Source organism: Scomber scombrus, chromosome 18, assembly GCF_963691925.1.
Source record: "Scomber scombrus chromosome 18, fScoSco1.1, whole genome shotgun sequence".
NCBI classification, from domain to species: Eukaryota; Metazoa; Chordata; class Actinopteri; order Scombriformes; family Scombridae; genus Scomber; species Scomber scombrus.
The window spans coordinates 22,581,746-22,604,908 of record NC_084987.1 but is presented as its reverse complement, the minus strand read 5'-3'; the positions used below and the strand labels follow the sequence as shown (position 1 = coordinate 22,604,908).

The window sequence follows — 23,163 nt, the reverse complement described above, 5'->3', positions numbered from 1 at the left end:
AAATAAATACAAACCATGACAAATCTAAACTCTAAGAATCAACCTCACTTTCTTAGTCGTAACACTGGAAACACACACAAACATCTGTCCCTCATCGTTATCTCATTTACATACAGTAACCATTCTGCATGTGTGCATCCCATTCCGTGCCATCCGTCAAAGTCTCTGGCGCTGCCATGGTTACCCAGGCTCAGGCTCAGGAATGCCATCCTTCCAGTCGGTGCAGCAGGCCCGCGCACGATGAGTATCACAGCAACGCCGTAGGTGAATCTCTCCAGGAACACAGTGATCCCTGGCGAGAACATCCACACCCACTCTTCAGATGGCACTGGCACGGCAACGCATGAGCCCAGCCGGCTAATCTCATCTCCAGCGGCTGACAACCTGCTGCGGGGGGCCCCCCAGGAGCTCATTACCGAGTATTCGCCCTTCACTCGGCATCTGACCCGCATTCCCTTTTTTTTTTAAACACATAGGTTATTAATGGCACTCAGCTGCACAGGGAAGTGGCCGGTCATTTGTCAATGTTCATGTATAAATAGGTCACGGATGTTGTTGCACGTTGCTCTCTCCTTTCTTTGTGTGTCTTTATGCCTACAGAGTTATTGGAAGTGACATCTAGCAGCAGTCTCAGATTTAAAAATCAATCAGGATTTGCACATGCATCCACGCACTTAAAAATCATGTGACCGTTACCAACACACCTGTTGGAAAAAGTCAAGGAATGGGTTCTCTTTTTTCTTTTTTCTCAGTTTGTTTTGGTTTAACAGAAGTACCCAGTTTAATCCAAGAGGAAATCAAAACCATGTGTGATCCAGGTGTTTTAAGCTCCATCACAGAGCATCTCTTCTTCTTCATAAAGTGCTTTTGCATCATCTTGTCAGTTACCATAAAAACATCACATTTTCACCTATTTGGTATCCAAATAATATGGATGACCTACCTCAAAGAACATAGGCTTCTTATATAAAACAATTATTAAAAACAGGACTGTTTTTTTCCCCCCCAGGAAAGACTCATGAGTTCATCTCGCAGGTGCACATCTCACTAGAGGTGCTACTTGGTGAATCGTCCTAGACTAGACGTGGCTCTCAATGGTTTCTTCTGGCCTTTGTGGAACTGACGTAGAATAAAGTCAAAGTTTGCTGTTGTGGACATGGCGTAGAAGACGTTTGCCTTGTCAGGTATGAGCAGTTCTGAAAACAGAAAAAACAGGATTAGTAAGTTATTTCAGTACTATTTTAGCTTTTTCTCTAATAGTATAGTCTAATATAGTTCATCTGTTCTGACCTCTTTCTAAGGAGATGACTTGTGTCAGGGTGAAGTCCCGGTAGTTCATGTGCTCAAGGTGATGCTTCTCCAGCGCCCTCTGAATCACCTGCACAGTTTTGTCCTGGCTGGTCAACTGTGAAAGACACATAAATTATATCAAACACATCAAAATAAAGCCGCTTAATCTATTTAACACAGTTTAAATGGTCAGCAGAGATATTAAAATCTTTTACTTCAAGTCAATGTTTGACACTAGAACACTGTTTTTACATGAATCTACTGAAAGTTTCTCTGTGCTCGCCTTAAATCGGAGTTTAACACATGAACCAATGAGCATGATTTGTGACATCACAACTAGCTTGAAGGCCAATCACAGTCCAGTATGCATCTTACACAAGTATGATGTGGAAAGGTAAAGCCGCCAGTGCTCTTACACTTTAAAACTATGACATATATTTGCTTATTCATACATCGCAGATTATTACGTTTAGTGATATGATGATGTGTTCAGAGACGTTTTGTAATTTTATGAATTCCTTACAAGTTTACTTAACTTTTTAATGGAAAAAACACATTAGACACAAAAATCTTTATCATAATGAATTAAAGTATTTTTATATGTCCTAACATGTCTGAAAGGGGCGTCTTTAAATAAAAGCAGCAATACCAAACTGTAAAAATACAAAAAATACAGAGTACTTAAAGTATCATCACTGGTAAAAATGCAGAAACATTTATATGATTATAGTATTACAACTGATGTACTAATATGTATATATCATTTTATTTGCTTCATTTGGTCAAGGTTGAGGTACTCATGCATTATATTGCACATGTTTTATATGTTTAATCTTAATCTACAGTGGTCAAATTAATGTAGTGGAAAAACTGAGTAACATAAAATGAAAAATCTTAAAGCGGTACTTTAATCTCATACACACCCAGCTAATAATCTTTAGATCTGTGCTCGATGATAAACTCACCAGTATGCTTTTATATAGGTTGCCGTTGTTCTGACCCAGGTCCACGCTCACCCTCACTATGCACGAGTCTTCCCCTTGATGGTTATAGACAGGCAGGGAGGTCATGGACACCGAGCGTTTGTGGTGGCCGCCTTCGGAGGCCAAAGACAGTTTCGGCCGAGCGCCACCGCAGGAAGCGGCTGAAGAGCAGAGGTCCGTCTGGCATTCAGCGGAGGAGCTGGAAGGAGAGGGGGAGTCTGGAGAGGAGGCAGCAGCCGAGGAGCAGAGGGAGGACGAGGAGGAAGAGGAGGCCTCGGACACGTTGTTGCAAGAGCTGTGAAAGGACTGCGGCGAGAGGAGCCAGAGTGAAGAAGAGAGGGAGACAGAAACAATACAGATGAGTGGCACTGGATAGCATTTGGAGTGGTTTGGAAATTGATTGTGCTGCAACAACTAAGCTATTGAGCAGCAGTGAGATCTACACAAACCCTACTCCAGCTCAACTCAAGATCTGCTCAATTGAAATTCCACTTGTTGAGGGCTCACAGTCGCATCAAAGAGGATCTTTTGTGATGTGAGATTATGTAAGTTTCCTGTTCTTTTTTTTTAAAGGCCATTCAGTGTATTCGACCTCTTATTAGAAAAATGCTTTGGGGGTTTGTTTGACAACTTAAAAAGGGATGATTGTTTGTGAAGTGTAAATAGTGGATGTTGTGCTGAACACAGAGGGCCCATTAGATGAAGGCACAGCATGAAAAAAAAAAGCTTTCAACAAAGAAACCACTGATTGCACAATTGAGGACAAAGAAAGGACAGAAAACGAGGATGTGACACAATGGGCCTCGTGCAAGAACATGTTTGTATTTTTATCCTAAAAATCCTAAAAACAAATTCCGTGAGGTTTGCTAGTACGAGTGCTCTGAGTCACTCTCGCCTGAACTTGTCACCTTTTCATGAGGAGGAGTGCATTCATGAAATTTGACCATTCACATAATCCACATCCCTAAAATTGTGATATAAAGCTCCATATTCCTCTCAATTTGTAGGCGAGTTCCATTAATAAAAAAAAGAGTAAAAACACAGCGCACAGCTTTAAGTCCTGCTTTCAGACACCAGTAGACAAAAACATCAGCAGACTAAAACAAAGGAGTGTCAGCTGTCAAAGACCCAAAACAATTGGAAAAAACTATGACTCCAGCTGACGTGTCATCAGAGCAGCTTCACACTGTGACAGAGATAAAGAGGGAATGCTTTGACATGGAGTTAGACGTTAAAAAAACGTCTTTCCAAAGAAAAGCGGTCTGTGATTTGAGGCGGTCATGCAGAGAGACACAGAGGCAGCTGGCAGCAGCCATGATGATGATAATATAGATAATAGAATATAAATGTTGCATTAAGTTTGTTTTAGTTATATATTTATCTTTTGAAATTAAATTTGGTACCATATTTAAACTCTAAATTTATTAGGGTGATGGAATGCCGCAAATGTTAGTAAATCACTTGTTCTTGCATCTTAAACCTGCAGTGCTAAAACTTTCACATATAAATGAACTGTCCATGCCAAATGAGTTCACACAATGCTGTTTCAGCTCATCACTGCCAGATAAATGTCTGTGTTTCACAGTATGCAGAGTTTTTAAATCTCATGTTGGGTGTGACATTCCCGTACTGGCTGTTAATCGAGCGGCTCTTCTACACTTTCCAAATGTTATCGGATCGAAGGGATCAAATTCTGATAGTGAAAGAGTCATTTTGTAGGGGTGTGTGTGAGGGGGTGACGCTCAAAACTATTTATCCACAAGGTTACAGCCAGTAGTGAACTGGTCATCGGGCATAAGGGGACAAATCCTGGTGGGCAGACTGTCAAAATATTCGGTTTGGGGCCGGCGAACTGTCAAAACATATCAGTTTTTACCAGTCCTGTCTGTGTGCCTGTCTTTCGGGGTGTGCATTAGTGCGAGCTGCAGGCAATCACAGCCGAGCGCCCCCCTTTATTCTCACTGCCAGAAGGGGGTGACAAAAGTCCAACACTCCAGCTATAAGAACGAATCTGTTCGAACAAGTGGTTCTTGCATGAGGCCCAGTGAGGCAGATACATAAACGCACACACAGCTGTTTACCTGCAGTCTGATGGAACAGGCTGAGTTTGGGGACGATATGTCTTCCATCTCAGATCCACTGGATCCAGAAGATGAAACGCTGATCTGGTCAGCGGGTACTTTTTTCGATCCTTCGCTCACCGTCAGGAAACTGAACACAGAGATTTAACTCGAGTTGGTATCAAATACACCACACAAAACAAATGTTATCATCATAATACTGATGTTTTAAACATAACTATACATTATTGAATGATATATTTTTTCTTTTACTGCACACAAACACTGCAAATATTAGATTGCTTTCAAAATGTCTCAAAAAACTATTCCACTTGCTAACAACTGTGACTTTAAGGTTTGTAAATTGCTGTGCTCAGGTCTGTATGCATAGTCTAATATGTACTGTACAGTGTTTGAATATGCAAATAGACAATAACATGATACTCACAAAGAGAGTTTCTTTGTGAGTGTTCGGTGGCTCCAGGGAGTTGGTGAACACAAGTCCACTGGAGGCTCCAGCTGTCTCGACAGTTCATAGCTGCAATAAAACACAATATGAACACAATGAATATATTTGAAATGTAATGGAATATGAACACTGCCATCTTTTAAGTTAGTTTTTCCTTTCCCGAGGAAAACTTTGTACTTGCTACGGTCTCTAGAGGCACTTGAAAGAATACTTTCATTCCAATTTGAGATATCCTCATATTCACTTTCTTGCCAAGACTTAGATTTAAAAGTAAGTTGAAATCACTCTCATGTTTGTACAATTAGTATGAAGCAGCCAGATAGCCTAGCCTAGCATAAAAACCGTAAACATGGGTAGCAGCTAGTTTAGCTCTAAAGCTGCGTTCACACCAAAAGCGTCTGACTTGAAAAAGTCGCTTGAATCGCATCGCTTGATCATAAATATCAATTTTTAGATCATCACGTCGGGAGAGATTCGCCACTGATTGGATGTCGCGGTGCGATGTCGCCTGAAAAGTTCAATTTTTCCAACTTTATTCGCGCCGCTTCAGACGCTTCATTCGCGCCGCCTGATATGAAATTGCGTGTTATCGCGCCATTTACATTGATTTTCTATGTAGACTTGCTGCTCAATTCGCGTCAGATGCTTTTGGTCTGAATGCCCCATTAGGTAACAAAAAACGCTGGCTAGCACTTCTATAACTCACTAATTAACATGTTATATCTAATTAATTTAAAATAGTACCAGAATTATCACGCAAAAATGACACATGGTTTTACAGCAGGGTTATGTGCCGCATCATTTTTTTGTCAGGCGCAGAAAGAGCTAGGCTAGCTTCTTGTGACAGCCTTTGTGCTAAGCTAAGCCTTTGTAGAAGCACATTTAGTGTACAGACGCAAGTATGAGTGTTTGCAACACAAACTGCTATTGTAGTCTTTTTTATTTGATTTTAATTTTTTGTATTTTTGGTGCATCGCAAACTTTTTATCTGTTAAGTCTCGTTAGCTATATTGTTAGCTAGCTCATTTTTCATACACCTCTGCTGCATCGCTTATGTGTGAGGTTTTTTGGGTTTTTTTGCCGTTAATCTCCCTAAAATCTGGTGAATCTAGCAAATTTCATACATTTGCAGAACTGTACATGCCAAAGGCTGCGCTACTACGACAGTTTCATTGTGAATAGATTAATTACTGCCTTATAAATATCAAACAAGTTGTTCTTTATGGTCAGGTTCCGATGTGACTACACCCATGTCTATCTGATAACAAGTGATTCATTGACCAGATGGCATAATCTCAGCATGAGGTGACATTTTAATAAATTAAAGTTGATACCGCACCCACGGATGTATATTTGAATAGAAAATTACTAGAAAGTAACACACCTTTATTTATACACATGAGAGAGGAAGTATTTTTTACAACTCATATTTCAGATTATGTAACTGCAACTCTTTACTTATTATCTAATCAAAGTTATGTTAGGGAAAAGAGGAAAAAATAACACATCCTCCAGCTCACCTCTCCTGATCAGTGAGCAGCTTGTGTCCCTGAAGCCAGGCTGCGATTCTAGGGTGATGGGGCAGGTTGTACTGGGAACACGACATCTGAAGCACACGGATCTGTGAGAGAACCTCAAACTCCTGTAGGTAAAGAAATGTCAACGGAGATTAACCAGAGTGACATATATGGTGATGTGTCCAGACTTCTGTCATCTGTGTGGTTACATAACCTGCCTGCAGCAACTAGGTGATAACAACACAATGAACACTGACAAAGCTGTAATGAAATAGTCCTTTAGCAGATATGTAAATGTTTAAAGGAGAAAAAAAGTTCTTGTGTATTCAAAACATGTTACGAAATTTCCTCTCACTCTGTTTACTTGGACAACACAAATGTACTGAACACACCAAACCACACAAGCATGAAGTGCTGACAGACTCATGTGGACACCTTTGCATGAACAGTGTGTAAAAATAACAATAAATGAGAATAAATAAAAGGCTACACAAAGAGGAAGCACTTACCCTCCTTCTCTTCTCAAAGTTTATGAGCCCACCCTGTAAAAAGAGAACATTGTTAATGCTTATTTATTGGATGGATTAATGATTAATCAGATAAGGAAAATAAACACACAGTACATAAACATTTAAAACTGTACATTAACATTTTACTTTAATCCACACAATTTAGCATTTCTAAGCAGTACATAAACAATATATGTTGTTCTTTTACACAGCTCGACTCTATTGGAATTCATACAATATGGTGTGGTCGATCTGTCTTTAAAACACATTTAAAAGTTATAAATTGTTAATTATTATAGTGGTTTTAATATAAATGTTAATAGTAGACAGACACCTACAGTAGCAGGGCAGATACATTTAATTCCTATACACTGGAATTGTAAGTAATTTTGATTTTTGTGTTTTGTATCTGCTCTATACCAATTAATTTGTTGGGTATCTACATTATAGTCAGATATTAAGTATATATATACACACACTGCTGATGAATGTTAAATAGGGGGGTCCTGGAATAAAAGTAGTACCTCCACAGTGTCTGGCAGGGCGGTGTCTAGCATGGTGAGGACAGTCAGGTAGGTGCCCAGGTAAGGAACCACTCCACTGGAGGTGCTCTGCAGAGAGACAACATGTAAGAACACCACCTATTAGGTTACAGCAATTTTATCCCATGTTACTGCATCTAGTTATTTGTGTCTTTTGAAACACCATCGCCATTACATTTTTTTTAATACTGTATAGCTTTGTGGTCAGTCAACTTTGCGTCAGTATACTTTCACATAAGGCACGTCGCAGTTAGCAGCACTTTGGGTTCATGTTACAGCCAGGAGACTGTGCATATGACTCATAAAACACCCCGGTCTAGTCTATTATTACTGTCCTATAATCCTGGCGATCTGAGGCCATTTGAAACTTGTTCAGCACCGAGCGAGGCTAAAGATAGGTTTGGAACTCTGCCATAGCAGAGATACTCCACCCACACTGAGAGAAATCAGCTCTCTTGGGGCTTTCGGAGTTGTATAATATGATAGAGGTTTTGCATGAGTCTTCTTGAAAACAAAAACCTCCCTGAGGTGAAAATACACCAAGGCAACATCCCATGATAAAGCTTTGCTTTCCTCACTCGCTGACTGAATCTCATTTTTGCAGCAAGTGTAAAAACATTTTTTTGTGGCAGAAGAGGAAGGTTGCTGCTTAGGGTTTAGGTTCATCTAGATCTCTTGACTTACCATCTGTCTGGGTACTGGATACCGCTTGGATATCTTTGGAGAAATGTTATCCACGGTTGCTTGGCCACCGTCCTGTTGAAGTAGGTCAGATAGAGCTATATTCAGTTGAAGGTTATAGACACAGATTGCTCCATTATCAAAAATAAGTGATTAAAATCCTTTTAAAAATCTACTTTCTCATCTGTATCTTTGTGTTTCTTTATGTGTCAAAACATTCAAGTATACTCAGGCACACAAACGTGTACAAAAGGGCTTTAAATGAAGCATGTAAGCAAACTGCAAACTAGCTTACAGAGCAAAAGCTAACCAAACTTGTTTTCAATACAAGAATGACTTCTATTATATATTAACTTGGATATCCTGTTTAATAGTTATCCGGTGAAAGGGTGGGAGGCCACTTCCAAGCCTTTTTGTGTTTGTAGAAAAGTACAGCGATCATGCTCAGGTACAATATATATAGCTTCCTTAACAAAAGGCACCACCTGAATACAACTACAATGTAAAGTGAGAAGGAAGAGAACACAAAAAGTCTTTAAAACTTAGACATTTGAAATGATTCCCTTCGAAGAATCTCTTTGTGAGGCGGCGTGGTGGTTGTGAACAGAAAAGCTCTAGTGATCTATTGACTTTAGAGTCTTTTCACTGTAACTTAACACAAGACGCCTGTGACGCAGTTGCCTAAAAGGAGGCAGCATAAAAGAAAAAAAAAAGAAAAAAAGGGAACATATTGTGCTTCAGCTCTCTAGTTTCCCATTAAGACTCTGTTAAACATTTCTGTAAATATTAACTCAAAAATGAATCTTTATAATAATTAAAAGAAAAAATCCATGTCCATTATGAGTACTTAGTGAGATGGTTCCAATAAGTCAAACATTCTTTGTACTGTGTTCTTAATCTATAGTTCATATCTTGTGTGTTTACGGTCACATAAGTTTAGATATTAACAAACCATTCTGTACTTCCAGTATGATATACTCTGCTGAAACCTGCTTTTATTAATCCTTTAACTAGCCTTCAGTTCAGATCAGTGCAAGCTGCTTTGCATGAACTTGTGAGCTGTCATATACTGAAAGTATGTGACAGCTCACTGGGTTGACTATTTTTGCACTGATAAACATTAACCCTTAGAAGCACTGGTAGGTTGAAATGAACCATAAACATTTCCTATGGAAATGTAAAAGGAGTCCTACTTATCAGCTACTTCTGTCTTCATACAGCACTTACTGAGAGCCACGTCTCAGCTATCACCACCTCTCACCTACATTATTTTAAACTGATATCACATATAGTGATTTTACATAACATTTACACAATGATTACAATTATGTGAAACAAAATTTGCCATAATAATTAAATAAGTCAGCTAGCATTAGCTTAGTAGCTAACTTAAAGTGATAGATGTTTGTTGATTTCATGATACAAATTACAAATTATCATTACAAATGTTGAATTGAGCCAGTGAGGAATTCATATAACTACATTTAAGCTAAATTATGAATAGTAGAAAAGTGACAAAAACTAATTCTAATACAGCTCACTTTTGATCCACTTACAAAGGTATGTGTATGTTCCAATGTCCTGTTCATATATAGGTTAAACACTGAAGTAAATCAAGTTTGATTTTGAGCAACAAGTGGTTTCTTTCTCACCTCCACCAGGAGCTCTCTGTTGGTTAGAACACAGTTCTCATCAGGAAAGGTTTCCCAGAGGTTATCAAACGTGGCATTGCTCTCCCTACAAAAAGAACATAGTCAACATGGATTGAATATGCAGCTATTCAGTCCAACACCAGATATAGAATTTAATAATTAACGACAGTATTGTGCACAATGACTGGTGTTAAAATTTCACTACTTGTTTCCCGACCAGGTTTTTAGGCCACAGAGAGAACATGCATGAAGTTATGCTTCTGTTATCTTTGACATTATAAAAGCTCACTGCAATGTTCATGACCTGAGGTAGAATATAGGTCACCCCAAAGCAAGGAATTTGCTAACTTGCACTGTAGGTATCACTTAATTGCGCTTTATGAGGGTCCAACACCCTCATTAAAGCACAATTATGTAAAATGCAATGTAACCCAACCATGGAGACGGGCAAAAATCACGGACTTTGAAATGGCAATAATCCAACTCTACCTGCTAACAGCAGCCCAGGTCTTTCTCAGCCTGTAAACCGCATTAGACTGAAGGGCGGACAGGATCGCCCTCAGAGAGGAGAAGTTCTTCAACAGACGACAAACCTACAGAAGAAACAACTTGCATTCAGTGGATTGACTTCATTTCAAATCAAATATTCTACTAATTCTATTTTTTGATGATGATCATACTCCTAATTAAGCTCTATACAAACAATCATCCACATGTTTTTAATGCACCAAATGAGAATTGCTCAAATTTACACACTGATTCTAAACAGCTGAATCAGATTATGGAAACACATTTTTTGCAATAACACCTGCTGAAACCTGGAGTCAGACCTTGAGTCACTGACCTGTGCTACTCTGATCCACTTCTCTATGATCCGGGCCCTTTGCGCCGGCGTAGTGGGAGACCGGCGGGAGGACGTGGGACTGGAGGTGGCGTCCGTAGGCCGGCACAGCAGTGACATGATGACATGGTTGGTAATGGCGTTGAACTGTGAGATGGTAGCGCGGATGGTGGGAGACATGTTTTCCTTCTTGTCTCTTTGGGACCACACGCAGCCCAGACACTGGTACGGCACCACTTTGACAAACAGAGCCTGAAACACCATAAATCAGCCTGTTATAAATCACTGTAAAGCAGCGGGCGTGTGCAAATATGGAACATTTGATAGACTGTATGTAAACGACTCTCCTCCCACGTACCGAGTCCATACGGGCGAGCTGCTCAGCGATGGCTTCGACTGAGAAATCCATGATGTTACCTTGATCCAGAGAGTTTTCATATCCTGAATCTTCATCACCTGAACCGTCCTCATCTTGCTCCAGAGCTGCCTGTTTAGAACTGACACTTGTCTCAGCTGGTGAAGACACAGACAGGAAATAGGTTTTTTTATTAGGATTTTCAGGGCAGTATAAATTTAAAAAATGGGTCAGGGTTAGGTTTTATCACTTTAGGTTATATGCTATGTGGTGGAGGATCACCTTCTTTCTGGACCCTCCTGAGCAGTGTTTCAGCTTGCCCAGCCAGCGAGCAGTAGTTGGGTTGGCTGCGCATGTTGTCGTGCACTGCAGAGCTGATCCTCAGGTGATCCAGCAGCAGCCTGAGCGCCGAGTGCAGGGGAGGATCTCTGAAGTCCTCGCTGTACTCATCCAACCATGTCTGGACAAAGGCCAACAGAGGGCTGGAGAGGCAGTGGAAAAATCATTACATGGTAACTATTTCAAATGTTGCTTCGGGATCAGAGTCACTTCCCAGAAATGAACCGGACAGTGTTACAAGCACACTGAATGTTTTCAGTTGTGTCATTTCATCAATATTTATCTTTGATTTTGAATCGATCAAGAGAAAAGTCATCCACTCACCTCCTGTAGTTTTCACTGTTGTCCAGATCGGAGAGAGCGCTGTCTCTACAGGAATAAAAACAGACAAAATCATGAAAAGAAAGGATTAAAAAGGTCTCAGAAGTGCACTCTACCGTACCCTTCACACTGTTTTTCTTTAAACATCTTTAATTACTATTTGTCTCCGCCCGCAGCCGTCCTTAACCTGACCTCGAGTCATGCCAACCACATTCTAAAACCGCTCTGCGTATAATTGTTGTTGGGAGCCTCCAGATAATGACCACCTGCTGGGTACTTATTATTACATCAAAGCTGGCAGGGCATGGTTGCTTTGTCAGGGGAACAATGTATAAATAAAAAATAAAAAAAACCTGACTCGACATGGTGACTTTGCATTTACAGCAAACAAAGTTGTTTTTCCTCGAAAATCGAGCACAACAGGGACGGCTCCACGTGACGTTTTCAGATCAGAGGGATGATAAGCACGGAAAGAAGGCAAACTATGATGAAGTGTTCGAGGAAGTGTAAACGGACGTGACTTTCAATAAGAAATACTTTTTTCACATTATGAGAAAATATGCTTACAAGCCGAGAGTGAGATGGCTGGTGTGGTTAATTCATATCTACTGCACAGACATGCAAGTGATATCAATCTTATTATCTAACTCTGAGCAAGATAACATATAATCAGATTCCCCAAAAGTATTCCATTAAGTAAAAAAGTCAGACATACAGTGGTATCAAAATGAAAGTGATTTGTACCTTTGGAAGAGCATCTCTATGAGGTCTGTGGTGCTGGTGAAGGTCCTGTATGTGGAGAGGAAGATCCTGCTGTAGTCCTGTTCCTGGCAGCCAGGATCGAGGAGGTGATTCACGAGCAGTCCCAGGTTAGCGGCCTTCAGTCGCCGCAGTTTGCTGGTTCGGTAGTGGACAAAAGCGCAGCATTGATTCGTCTCACTGGGGCTAATGGCGTTAGGGATGGACACCCGACGTAGAGTCACCCCATAAACCGCGCCTTCCTCGCACTCTTCACCCCATTCCTGCACTGGGTTCTGAGAATAAAGGAAAAATGTTACTTTTTTAAAAAACACCCACACTACTACTAAGAGAGCGGCTGTCAATCATTTCGCTGCTTGCGTCGCAAAAATACAAAAAGGTACGGGTGGGATACACAAATATAGATCTAGTGATGTTACTGGTCACAACATTAGGGTCAGAGGTTAAAATAGCAGCAAGCCTGCATGGCCAAACAGCCAGGTGGACAGCCACACACACACACACACACACACACACACACACACACACACACACACACACACACACACACACACACACACACACACACACACACACACACACACACACACACACACACACACACCAAGGGGCAAACATGCAAACAAGTGAGATCTGATCCCACTTAAACTGATCCCGTGTGAGCCACAAACACTACGTAATATTTACTTCATACACATGCCATCATTTGGGGCCTCCAACGGCAGCACAAACAACGCGTCATGATGCTTAGTTTTAATTTTTTTTTAGCATTTTCCAGCTACACTGCAACTGGAATTTTCCCAGAATTTTATAGGTTGACGAGACTGTTTATGGACAAATATTGGATTATAGAAAAGGTTAATACTAAGCTAGTAGTACATGAAAGCAAAACACCAAAACAAATGCAAAAACACTGCCTTAAATGTCAGAGAGTTCTTAAGTTTTATGATTCTCCGAAGACCAATAAAGAAAAAGGCCTTGAGCGCCGAGTGTCATCATTTTGTGTGTGTACTTGTTTGATCTTATAAGAGCTATCATTGTTTTAGAGATAGCTCCTCCAGAGCACTCGACAGCTCTTGACACACACACACACACACACACACACACAGAGAGACAAATGAACAGGGTTCCCTCGAATGATATGAATGCTGAGCACGCTGTGGTTTAAGGACTAGATCATCTGCTGTATAAAGAGGCAGCAGCTGCATCGCATAATTTAAAAATGAAGACTGAACAGCAGCAGTAGCAGCAGCAGCAGCGTGAGGGTCATTTGTTTAAAGAGAAGGTAGCAAAAATAAAACGTTTGCTATTTGAAATTAAAAAAAGACACATAGCTGCCACTTTAGCCTCCATTAAAGGAACACTCAGGTGATTTATTAACACACTTCGACTAAGTTAGTAGATCTGACAGAGACACATAACCTTCATATAGAACAGAATAGATGCAGCTCAAGTCTCAACAACTCTAACTGTTATGGGTAAAGCTCTAAAAATATTGGATCCTACGTTTCCCATAATGCAACTCACTGTAATAGCATATCCTAGCAAGTAAATGCTCATGTTTTTGAAACTCAAATTTTGTCTCGAGTCCAAGCTGATGACGTCATCAGGGTTATTCCTTCAGACAAAATGTTCCTCCAGAGCGACAGAAGAAGTCATAGATAAACTAAACTTTATGTGTTAAAGCAGGGGAGTGTCCCTTTAAATTTAAACTGTGTTATTTAACAACTCATGTGGTAATCCATCTGCTTTTATATGCAAATCTATGCAAAAAATCTATACTGCAGCACTGGAGCGATAGCAAGTTGACACACAATATAATGTCCTATGTGGTGCTCTAATCAATATAAAAAATGACCTTTTAGACTTGTATCATGCAATTAAGTTATTTAGTTTGTCACTGTACAACCTCACATATTGCATGTTAATTCAAAATTGAGGTATACTTCAATTTAAACGAGGACCATTAACCATAATTTCCAAAAATATGTGTAAAACTTGTGGTAATAAGTTGGAATGAATTTGGCTAAAAAGGTCTAACACAGAATTGCGTGATAATGTATACCTTATGCTTTATAAACAGTCCATTTTTTTTCAGGGGGACAAAAGTTGCACGGTCGACAGAAAGACAACAGTAGGGTTAAAATGAGGATTCTTTTAAACTTATAGTTTTATGTTAAAATCACTTCTGGACAATATGAAAACACACACAGCGGACTAAACACTGACGATGCTACCTCATAATAGCTATTTAAAATCAATTATTGACACATGAAGGCTCATTTTCTAGTGTGAATTATTATTGAAATGTGTCAATGTGGAGGCAAATGTGTAACTGCTGTGTCTTCTAGTGCTAACCAGTTTCACACAAACCTCTTTGTCCCTCATAGAAACTACAGTGGTTTGTTAGCGACACACAGACAGGAAACTGTGCATTGTGTCCCAGTGTTGCTCATCGTCAGCTGTGCACTGGTGGTGCTAAGCACTACTGACAGCCTGGTCGAAATAAGAGAAAAAATATAGTTAAGACTTCCTCGTGGGGTTGTTGTTTTGTGTGATAATGTGGGTCAGCTGTCCAATGACAGGCTTCTACAGCACAAGGGTTCATCTCACTTAAACACAGGGGAGACAGTCATACCCTTGACCTTTTGCAGCTCCAGGTTGTGCCTCCCATTACACTCAAAGCACAGAGCTAAGCATCTAATTTTCTAAAAAAAAAAAACAACAACAACAACAACACATCAACATGTTCACTTAACACTTACAGCTGAAGGTTCTTCAGACTAGAAAAATATGCTGTGTGTTGATTTCAAAGATTTTAAACCTGTTTTCAAGTTGCAGCTGAACTTCCTATTAAAGTACACAGAAATGACATGTGTCCTTACTCACTTTGTACACGTGCACCAAACAACATATTGAATGATCAGTTATATTGATATTAATTTATTTTTTACAAAATAAAAGTCAAAGAGAATTTTGGCAATACCTTTAGATCAGGTGAGACTTTTGTTAAATGACCCTCAGGGTGTTTAAAGGATTGCTTGGTATTTATTCTTTTTGCGAAACTGGATGCTTAGCTCTGTGACTAATGATATGAGAAAACAAACAGGGACAGCAGGCTCTCACATACAGTTGCTGTGACTGCAGATGTGCTGTAGGATAGAGTCCGATTTACAGAGGAAGGTATAGACATGAAGAGCCAACATCAGCAGGTAGACCTAGATATATATATTTACATGTTCATCTGAAGAAAAGTAGCATTTATTCATTGGATAAATTTAGATTTTTGGGTGTGAATCCAATGCCACAGAGTGTAATCTAACCCCTGCATGTCTCAGTGTGCACCACAAACATTTAACTCTTACCCTCCTAGTTTTCAATTTTCCATCTGACTTTATTGTTGGATCAAATCAAAAGTTTTTCTTACCATAGTCAACTCCCATTTTCCCATTTCGTCCGGTGTTCTATGGAGCGTTGCTTTCCATCTTGACAGGAATTGCTTAACTGAAATTTAACTCCCAAGTTGCGAAACTCTAAGTTTAAGGCTGCATGTTCATATAATAAATAAACTTTATTAAAAACGTTGTTTGGGAACTACATTAACACGCCAGTATTTACAATTAAACACGTCTTTCGCCGCAGAATAATCGCTACATTTTATGGCTCCATAAAAAAGTGGCGCTCTGATGAGATCCAAACTGTTCTAACTTGTTTTGTGTCTTTGGGCTGAAGTGATTTGAATCCACCGATACCAGCTGACAAGTTTCCTCCACACTGGACACACTCACTGAAACTCTCAGCGCTTTATAGTGGGGGAGGGACAGCTGCAAGAATTGACTGGAGGACGCGGAGGTGGGGAGTTGTGTGTGTATGTGTGCGCGCGGGTTTGGTGTCTAGTACAGTAATGTGGCATTCAAGTGGTGTCGGAATACTCGGAAAAATGAATTCTCGACTGGGAAAATTCACAGAACGGGACCTTTGAGTCGGAACAACACAGAAAGTAGGACAACATGTTTGATTAAAGGAGTGAAATTTTAAAAAAACAAAAAACGAATTAATATTTTGCATATCAACTTTTTTGCTCAAATCTAATTGTTCATACGGTATTAGGTTGTAACCGTTAATTGCTGTCCATTTAAAGTGAGCTAAATGGATTAGAAAAGTTATTAAAATGAATAACTTTTCTCATTCTAAGGAGATTCAACATATCTTCTTAAAGGCTCGTGAACACACCAAAGTCGGAAGAACAGTTTCTCAACTTCTGAAATCAGATCATCCAAAGAGCACTTGAATGCAGCATGTGTCAAATTTGTCTTGTCTTGTATTTTATGAGTTTAGTTGAGCAGAATCTGTTTAAACTTCCTTATTTTGGTCCTAAATTACGTGTTATCAGTGTTACAGCCGTGATTGTTCTGTTATAATCCAGATGTAGTTAAAGGAATAAAAAATATAGATGTAAAACTTGTATGCACAAAACATAAAATATTCCAAAAAATGGATTTTTCAAATGTTTCAGGAGGACAGAAATACATTAATCAAGAATAGACACAATGCTTTTTGCACTTTTGTTTGTTAACATTAAAAGAAAAAACCCTACAAGGTACCTTTAAATCTGAGATTAAGACATAGAGCGTGTCACAACTAGTTGGAAGTTGGAAGTCATTCATGGTCCAGTAGATAACTTACACAACCCGAAATTAGATTCTAGAGTATGGGTTTTTCCATGAGGGAAAAAGCACAATTTATTTTATCTACATAATTCTAAAAAAAAAAAATTGTGGAAAAAAACCCCCAATATCAGACACATGAGGTCATTTTCCATAAAACACATCTGGAAGGAATGTTTAAAGTTGTTTTAGGTGAAAGCATCAAGCTAAAAGTCTAAAAGTTGTCTCCTGCTGTGTGTTTGCTTGGCTGCAGAGTTCTGTGGTGCAGAGCATTTGGTAAAGTTCAAAGTGGCAAAACGCTGTCAGGATCATATGACTCTTCCCCTATAATGATCTATAACACTGATAAGTTGACAGCAGTACATGAGTGACATAAGAATTCTTTCTCTTGCATGCACAATTTACATTCATACAATGTGTTGCAGTTTGCCACAACCGAACCAAAATCATCTACATACAAATGTGACATATTTGGATGTTTTCTTCTGAATACTGCTTAAATGAATTAAATTAATCAGCTGTGTGTTGACTGCAGATTAAAAAAACACTCTTTTAGCCTTTGAGTGTAGTTTTTACAAACCAGATCACACATACATGCATGGTTAGGATTTGTCTACAGTTGTGATGCTAGTGTAAAAAGGGGTGATGGTGTTTTTTAAGGACCCCATAACTCATAACTGCACTTTAACACCACTTAAAGGCACACACTCATCCAAAGTACTGACTATATCTCACTTTTAAAATCATATTCATTTCTTTTCACCTTATTATATTATTATTATTATTATTAATTACACCAGTGAACAATTATTACAACTGCCAGAGATGATATAGTTGTTCATTTTTTTTGGTTGTGATAGGTTTGTGCATCATATGTGTGATTGTTGTGTCTCTTGTGCAAGAGAAAAATAAAGTTCTATTAAAGTAATCCTATTCAAACATGTATTTATGTTTTATAGTGAACCAAATCTGTTTCGTGGCTGCCTGTCATGTTGGAAATCATGTTTTAAGCCTATTTGTTTGTCCTCATCTTAACTGCAGAAGCACGTGAAGAATAGTAACAAACTGAATTGAAACTGAAACTCGTTATTTTGGATTATGTTTGATTTAATAGTGAGGAAGAGCATTTTTACACTCATCATCTCTCCCTGTGTCCTTGGCCTGTCTATCTTCATCTGCCTCTCTGTTTTGAAACATTTACAATGATCCTGTTTTAAGTTTGCCCTCTAAATCATCTATAATAAAAATCGAAAATTTATATGTAAAACCATAAAAGTCACAATTTTATAATACTCTTACACAAGTCACCGGTGTGTGTTTATGTGTTTATGTTTGAGGCAACCAGTCTGACCTACATGGAATGTGGAGACACGCTCAACTTTTCTATGAAATATGGCTGTTCCTCCCTGCGTCATCTTCACCGCTGATGTAAAAGCCTCTTCTTCGCTTCCAAACCAAACAGACAACACAAATATCACATCCTTTTTATTTGTTAAACTTTTACTCGACTCGTATGGCTTTCGTACGACTAACTACGTCCAAATGTGGAGATTTGGGTTACAAGTGAGGTATATAATACTCTTAATACACCCTACAGCTTGTGTTTCCATATTTCTTCATCACAATAACAATTGACACAAGTGACGTCCAAGTTTCCTCTTCATCTACAAACTTGGCACAGGCTTAGCTTTTATTCTCCAGCCAGAACAATTCAAACGCTAATATGAACCCTCTGACGCTTTTAGGTGTGGTTTATTCCCCCCGGGTCTTTATTGTTGATAGTGGCGGTGTCGTATATCAGCCCACGTTGTAAATACAAATGTGTCACTGTAAAGGATGGACCCCACCTACACCTGCTATTAACATGCGATCTCTTGATATATTGTACTGTATAAGTTCAACAGCTGCGCATTTCTAAAGGCGTGAGCCTGTTTTGATTCTAGTGTCTCATGTGAAGAGCTTTTGTATTCAAAGAGCAGTCAATGCCACATTTTTCAATTGAGTTGGAGGCAAACATGGGCATCTTTTTTGTTTTTGGCATAAAAAATAAGCTACAAACTGCACAATGTGTTAGTATTCCATTGTTAAACACACCTCATTTCTGTATGCTATCTAACGAGGCTCTTGAGCAGACATCCGCTCAATATTTTCATGTTTGCATTCTGCTATTGAAGCCTTTACAGTCTCCACTCTTGTTAGCCAGAGAGATTCCCTCCAAGCAACAAAAAGAAAGACAAGTTACAAATCTGGGATAATTCATAGAATTCAGAAATTTGCCCTCCGGATTCAGGAATTTAAAGCCTTCCAAGGAGGGCTGACGCACAATGGTTACAGTAGCCACGAGGAATGTAGACAGACAGTTCTTTATCAACACACCACAAGAGACAAATGCCTTCTGAATGGTCTGAGCATTGATGAATCTTGTGGCAGTGGCAGGCCTTTATTGCAATGAAGAAGTAGCATGTGCATCAACAGTATGTACATCACTTAAGCACGTTTGAATTCATTATGAAGTAGAAGTAAAAAGTGGCAGATGCTGTTATTCCAGTGGAGCATTTGGCAACTAAAGGGGCAGATATTTTTCTCAGGAGTTGGTGGAGACCATGGACGCGTTATAAAAACTGGATACCTAGCACATAGGCAAAAATAGTTTTTTTTTTACCTTCCAGGTTTTCTTTCTGTGTTCAGGTTAAACTCATAGACTTTACATTGGGATGACGTCACAAACTTACTACTACTTTAAAATCTCAAAGGTTTTACAAATATAACATTTTCATGGATTAAAAATTCATAATACTTGTTACTTGTAACATGATACTTGTAATACAGTTTGAGGTGTCCTGTAAAAAATGTTAAAGGGGAAAATGCTTATTGGGCAGCAGGACTTTTTATGCTGCAATACCATGAGTAGCCACCAGGAAGAATTGCCAGCAGGGCTGAGCAGCAGCACTGTATGGGCCTGTCACAATAACTGCTTTTGTTGGACGATATATTGTCTCAGAAATAATCGCGATAAACAATATTATTGTCTTTCTAATCTAATATACCACTGATATAATGATAATATAATAGCATAGTAATGCAAGGAGTGCATTTACTTCTGTAAAAACACAGACTGCCATTATGGGCCAGGACAGAGTTATTTACCTTTAATTCCATATAAACGGCAGGAATGGAGGACACTACTCGCTTAGCCAATGTGACATGAATAGCCTCTTAGCTGCTAATGTGAAGTGTGGCAATATTGAGATAAACAAAAGATCAAGGCTATGTTCATGTATCATACATAAGTCGATATGTAGACAAGATGATGTTGATAATTACGTAATAATTGTGACAGGCCTAATGCCGTATACTGTTTTCTTAATAAATCCATGGTGGAGTCCAAACCAGTGCAAAAAGGAGAGTAAATACTGGACTTGCATTCACCACATGGCCAGAGACAAAACTTCAAATGAATGCTAATGTTGTTCCATGTCTGATTTTAGCTAACACGTTCACCAAAACAGCTTTATAAATATGTCAGCGTTCTTTTTACAACTTGTTGTGCTGCTCCAAAGTGGCCAAAAAAATCAGTTAATGTTAGTTTAAGCAAATAATTTAAAATGGAGCCTCAATAATAAATATATGTGATAAGAGAATAGAGTACTGTATGTAGGGTATTTCCTCTCAGCTCAGTGCATCTCTCCACTGAGTAAACAAGATGAACAAAAGCCCATGTGAGTCAAAGAAGGGCAAGTTAAGACAGAAAGAACAACATCCTCATTCATACATTGGTGTAGTCATTCATTTGAGGCCTGAAAGTATGTCCGACACGCTTTATTTCTGCTTTTAACAGTTCAAAGTGGACAAAACAGGAAAAAACCGAATACAGAACAGGACCAAGTCTTTGCTTTTACAATATTTTCTGTCCTCTTTGGATTGATGACTGAAATGTAACATTTTGATGTAAAATGTTGCAGGTTGAAGGCTATCTTTGTCTTTCTCCTAATGTAAACCACTCCAGATGGCAGCAAAACAGGGAAAAAACATGACTTTATCACCTTCATTAACAACATTTATTGATTGTAAAAATGCTTGAAATGGAAGTATATTCCACTGAGGTATTATTACTAAAAGGTTGTTTCACATTTTACGAGTTACGAGGGCCACAGAGGCACATATCAGTATCAGTGGGTCTTAAGTACTCCGCCACTCCTGCTAATGACTCAGCCACTTGGGCTTTTCAGGTGTTCTCCATGGAGACAGGAATGAACACACACACACACACACACACACACACACACACGCAAGCACACACACACACACACACACACACACACACACACACACACACACACACACACACACACACACACACACGCACACACACACACACACGCACACACACGCCCAGATAGATTTTTAGTTAGTTAAGTTTATTTCGAACATGTTAAAATAGCGAAACAAAACAAATAGTGGTTTACGGCAAAATAGAAATTATAGCAAAAAAGTAAAAAAAACACATAATTTCCTTCCATTTTTTTCTCTCTCTTTCTTTCTTCCTCCTTTTTTCCTTCTTTAAAAAAAAAAACTTTCCTCTTTCAGGCATACAACAAACAATAATAATAATATATATAATAAATATCTAATGTTCGAATGGGTGTAGGATGAACCAATGAGCTTTTCTAGTCCTACCCCTTTAGAAAGATAGATAGATACAATTCTAGTAGGCTATATAAATATAAATAAAATAAAGTTATTGTAATTATTATGAAATATAACATATTGCTAATAAAATAAAAGTAGACTGCACATATTCTATATCACACATATAATATACATATGATACACAAATAGAACAACACACTTAAGAATCAATATTACCCATCCTCCAGCGGTGTCAACCAAAAGTAAACTATTCACCCTGCTGAAATTACATATTCACACTATGGATTGTGGTTTATTTTATAGTGTGACTGATTTTAATTTTTTGCATCATTAGGTTACCATACATATTAGGTGCGCCCTGGACAGCTGCCTATACCGCCCATATCTAAATCCACCACTGCTGCCTCACAAGCCTCGTTAACCACTCAAGACGTGTGACGCAAACCTGCTGAGAAAACAGCATCTTTTGTGATTGGACTCCTGAATTATCGCACAGTGTTTGACTGCAAACAGAACGTCATGAAGTCATATTCACCGCAGGGAACACTGATGATGCTAATGAATGGCCTGAAACCCTCAGTGTGTTTACTGTGTTGATGCAGTTTGTTGTGCAAAGGTCAAAAGCTGTCTGTGCTGAATAAGCATGCAGTAACCTTAGGGAGAGGCAAAAATCCTCAAGAAAAAAACAACCACACCGTTTTTAAGCTATCTCGTTTTAAACCACAAAGTGATTGATTCCAGGGTAGAGCTGCAGATATATCAACTGATATCACTCATATCAGTCAATACTGATATTTCTTTTGAGCTTTAGAGCCACTTAAGCTTATAATTTCCTAGCAGGGTCAAGATAAGATCATTTTCCAAGAAATGTGTGAACTGCAAACATGATAAATGTTATAATAAACAAAAAATAAACAAAATCTTTTTGTTCTGTCATTCTAAATCGTACCTGTAATATACATGTTTCCTGTGTTAGAGCTTATATCTTGGGTCAGCCACATTCATCACCTTAAAATCCTTAACTGGCACCATGTTCTTGCCATTGAAAAAGCAACAGCATGTGTGACATGGGCTTAACATTGTGTTTTTATAGTGCAGTCAATTATAACATGTTTGAGAGCACTGCAATCAAAAAAATAATACTAATACTATTTGAAAGCAAAAAAACTGATTTGAGAGCAAAGACCAAACAATGCAGACCAAAACTGTTTATGGTGACGGCGGCACACTAAAACAATTTGAATAACTACTTGTAGTAAAGATCTCCAAAAATTCAAACAATGGCATGAGAGGAATGATCGCAGTTGCTCTTGAAACTTGCACTTGCCCCTCTGAATGCATGTCCTACATACTCAGACCTTAAGACGGAGGAGGTTTCAGAAAAACACACATCCCATTAGACTACATTAACAGAAACAGTATTCCTTTGTGTGTTTTTAAGTGGCATTCTTGGCATCATAACAGCTTTATGACTCAGCTTCAGCTCATACCACCAAATACTGTTCTTTGTGATTCATTTCATTAATTG

General features: G+C 38.8%; 1 protein-coding gene across 1 annotated transcript; it reads right to left on the bottom strand.

Moving 5' to 3' along the window:
- Positions 1–1,056: 1,056 nt before the first annotated feature.
- LOC133999538 (ral guanine nucleotide dissociation stimulator-like 1) lies at positions 1,057–15,769 on the bottom strand. Its single transcript, XM_062438751.1, has 17 exons — positions 15,746–15,769; positions 12,304–12,593; positions 11,563–11,607; positions 11,182–11,381; positions 10,903–11,057; positions 10,548–10,796; positions 10,193–10,296; positions 9,704–9,788; positions 8,055–8,126; positions 7,353–7,439; positions 6,829–6,861; positions 6,323–6,444; positions 4,782–4,871; positions 4,355–4,484; positions 2,256–2,579; positions 1,291–1,405; positions 1,057–1,196 (listed from the first exon to the last, which is right to left on the bottom strand). The coding sequence occupies exons 1-17, from the start codon at positions 15,767–15,769 to the stop codon at positions 1,057–1,059; spliced, it is 2,265 nt and encodes a 754-aa protein (XP_062294735.1).
- Positions 15,770–23,163: the final 7,394 nt, after the last annotated feature.